The sequence below is a fragment of the Indicator indicator genome, chromosome 32 (assembly GCF_027791375.1).
Source record: "Indicator indicator isolate 239-I01 chromosome 32, UM_Iind_1.1, whole genome shotgun sequence".
Lineage (NCBI taxonomy): Eukaryota > Metazoa > Chordata > Aves > Piciformes > Indicatoridae > Indicator > Indicator indicator.
This window is the reverse complement of record NC_072041.1, coordinates 5,648,678-5,651,633: the sequence shown is the minus strand read 5'-3', so window position 1 is coordinate 5,651,633 and position 2,956 is coordinate 5,648,678. Positions and strand designations below refer to the sequence as shown.

The window sequence follows — 2,956 nt, the reverse complement described above, 5'->3', positions numbered from 1 at the left end:
TTAGTGCCTCTTAGCTATAGAGGGGAGGATTTGCTGATAATGCCAGAGGAAGGCAAGACCCATCATCATATGAACTTGTAAGGAAGGAAAATCTCCTAAACCCACATCTCAGGACATTCTATTCACACTGCACATATACAGAGAAGAACATGCTGTTGGGAGCTGCTGCCGACAGAGAAAAAAATCTGATTCCCTACACACACTTCTTTGCCCCACGGAGGAGAAATGATCAGCCCTTCATCCCCTTGGACGGGCAATCAACCCCCTGTTTGGGCCACCTCACAGCTCTTGCACGCCTGCAGATGTGAACCAGAGCAGTTAGAAAGGGTAAGGTCCTTTCACTGCATCGAGCTCTACCTAACAGTGATGGAGGGGGGCAGGGGGGGACAGAGTGATGTCAGCAGGGGAGGAGATGACTTGGGGCAGTTCTCTCTCTCCGGAGGAGCTGCTGCACTCAGAGGACCCCCCCTCTCTGTAGGGTCACCCGTGGGGCCAGTTGTAACCAGTTCCCTTATCGAAGCCTGGGGGCAGAGCGCGGCACTGCGGCTCCTTCGGGGATCTGGCAGGAGGCAGCTGAGCTCCCTCCGGGCAGAGAGTGGGGATATAAGGAGAGATGTCCATGGGCAAAGCAGCGACGCGGGGCCGAGCTGGGGTAGGATAGGATAGGATAGGATAGGATAGGATAGGATAGGATAGGATAGGATAGGATAGGATAGGATAGGATAGGATAGGATAGGATAGGATGCAATTCCCGGCTTTCTGCTGTGGGGCCTCGCTGCTGCTCCTCCTGCCCTGGGCAGGTTCGCAGCCGGTCGGCGGCCAGCACAGTGCCGAGTTGCGGTCCCTGCAGGTACCGGGGCCGGGGCAGGGCGGGCCGGGGCTCCCGGGGCGAAGCAGGCAGGAGCGGGGCTCGCTGTGCCCCTGCCGCGCCCGCCGTTCCTCCCTTCTCCTCCTCTCTCTTCCTCTCTCTAGGACCTCCTGGAGGCGCTGGAGCAGCTCCGGGAGGAGGAAGGGGAACTGGGCCTGGAAGAGCAGCCGGTGGCCGCGGCTGAGGACAGCAGCTCCGAGTGGGAGCTGCCGGAGCTGGAGAGCGGCTCGCTGGGTACCCCGCTGCTGGCGCCCAGCCCTGCCCAGCCGGCGGAGGGGCAGAGCCTGTGGAGGGGTCTCCTGCTCTCCTCCTACAGACGGAGGCACTTCTCTGGCTGCTTTGGGACCAGGATGGAGAGGATCGGCGCGCAGACAGGGCTGGGATGCAACCAGTACAAAGCCCGTAGGTCCCGGCGAGAGTCCGCGGCTCCCCGCGGCGCAGGGAAGCGGGGGGAGGCCGGGCCGGACTGCCGCTGTCCCCGGCTGAAAGCCCCGGCGCGGCTGTCCAAGCAGCTCCCTGCTCTTCTCTCTCCCAGGTTTCTGGAAGAGAAGGCGAAGCTGAAGCCGGGTCGGGCTCCCCAAACGCTTCCCGAGGTTCCAGGCGGGTGTGCAGCAGCCAGGCTCCCCCGGGACCTCCGCGGGGGATGGAGAATAAACTTTTCTACAAAGCCTGCATTGCCTTCTCTGAGGGGTTTTTCGGTCACACGGCACTCGGTCAGAAGACACAGAAATCCTTTCCCGAATGTTCCTCTCCCTCTGCCTTAAGGGCTCAGTCCTGTCCCTGGCCAGAGCGTCCTGCTTGGTCTAGACGAGCCCTTTTAGAGGGTGGCAGCAGGAGGATGGATGGTGGCTGCATCCCTCCAGGACAATGACCAGTGACCCTCCACGCTGCCCATCAGGCAGCGATTCCAGCTGTGGGACCAAGGCAGGGAGCTGGGATGCCTTTCCTCATGGCTTCACCACAGCTGGGGGCGGGCTTGGGGTTAACTCCAGGTAATGTCCTGCACGCACGCCTGTGCCAGGGCATGAAGCGCGGGTGTCAGTGCCAAGCCTGGCACGGTGCACGCCATGGGGTGCCGCTAAGGACAGAAAGGGCTGCACGGCTTTAAAAATACATACCGCTGCGGGCAGAGGGATGAGGGTGTTCAGGACCCGGGACAGACGCCAGGCTCCGCCACACTGAGCGCCGGCCCCGCCGGGCTCCCGTCGCCTGCCCCAGGCTCCCTTTCCGCGGCTCGGTCTCCCCCTGCCCAGGCCCGGGGCGCAGCACAGCTCGCTGGGCTCATGCCACTCGGTTTCAGTGAGACCGTGCGCCCAGCTCTGGGCTTCGCAGTTCAAGGACAGGGAACTGCTTGAGAAGGTCCAGCAAAGGGCTCTGAAGATGATCTGGGGACCTGAACATGTCTCTTATAAAGAAAGGCTGGAAGACCTGGGGCTTTTTAGCCTAGAGAACACTGAGAGGGGATCTTATCAACACTGATCAATACTTAAAGGGTGGGTGTCAGGAGGACGAGGCCAGTCTTTTTTCAGTGGTGCTCAGTGACAGCATAAGAGGCAATGGGCACAAATTTGAACATAGGAAGTTCCATCAAACCATGAGGAGGAACTTTTTTACTTTGAGGGTGGTGGAGTGTTGGAACAGCAAGGTGGTAGAGTCTTCATCTCTGGAGTCATTCCAGCCCACCTGGACACAACCCTGTGCAACCTGCTGTAGGTGACCCTGCTTTGGCAGGAGAGGGGTTGGCCTGGATGATCTCCAGAGGCCCCTTCCAACCCCTAGCATTCTGTGATGCTGTGATAACCCACTCTCTCCTCTGCCTGGATTCTGTGCAAAGCCCTCTCTGACCTCTTCAGACCAGGCTCTGAAGCCTCTCTATGTACTTTCTTCTTCCTCACAGGGCTTCACACATGGAGCTGCCAGCAGCACCCTTGGTGTTCCCTCTTTGCTCTAAGAGCTGCTTTCTCATGTCCCCACATCTCCTATCCCATACCTTGGGACGCTGGAGTAATGTGCCAACTTCCCAACCCTAAAACCAGCCACAATATTCTTTTTCTAAGAACTTCCTGCCCTATTAAGACGCCCAACAGG

At 59.4% G+C, this 2,956-nt stretch overlaps 1 protein-coding gene across 1 annotated transcript; it reads left to right on the top strand.

Moving 5' to 3' along the window:
• Window positions 1-742: 742 nt before the first annotated feature.
• Window positions 743-1,429, top strand: LOC128977552 (natriuretic peptides A-like). Its single transcript, XM_054395118.1, has 3 exons — window positions 743-850; window positions 973-1,270; window positions 1,404-1,429. The coding sequence occupies exons 1-3, from the start codon at window positions 743-745 to the stop codon at window positions 1,427-1,429; spliced, it is 432 nt and encodes a 143-aa protein (XP_054251093.1).
• Window positions 1,430-2,956: the final 1,527 nt, after the last annotated feature.

Bases quoted from the DNA above. Each gene is read 5' to 3' on its own strand.
- LOC128977552 (XM_054395118.1), top strand. From the start codon at position 743: ATGCAATTCCCGGCTTTCTGCTGTGGGGCCTCGCTGCTGCTCCTCCTG. The intron at 851-972 runs GTACCGGGGCCG...TCCTCTCTCTAG, and splicing joins CCGAGTTGCGGTCCCTGCAG to GACCTCCTGGAGGCGCTGGA. The intron at 1,271-1,403 runs GTAGGTCCCGGC...TCTCTCTCCCAG, and splicing joins ATGCAACCAGTACAAAGCCC to GTTTCTGGAAGAGAAGGCGA.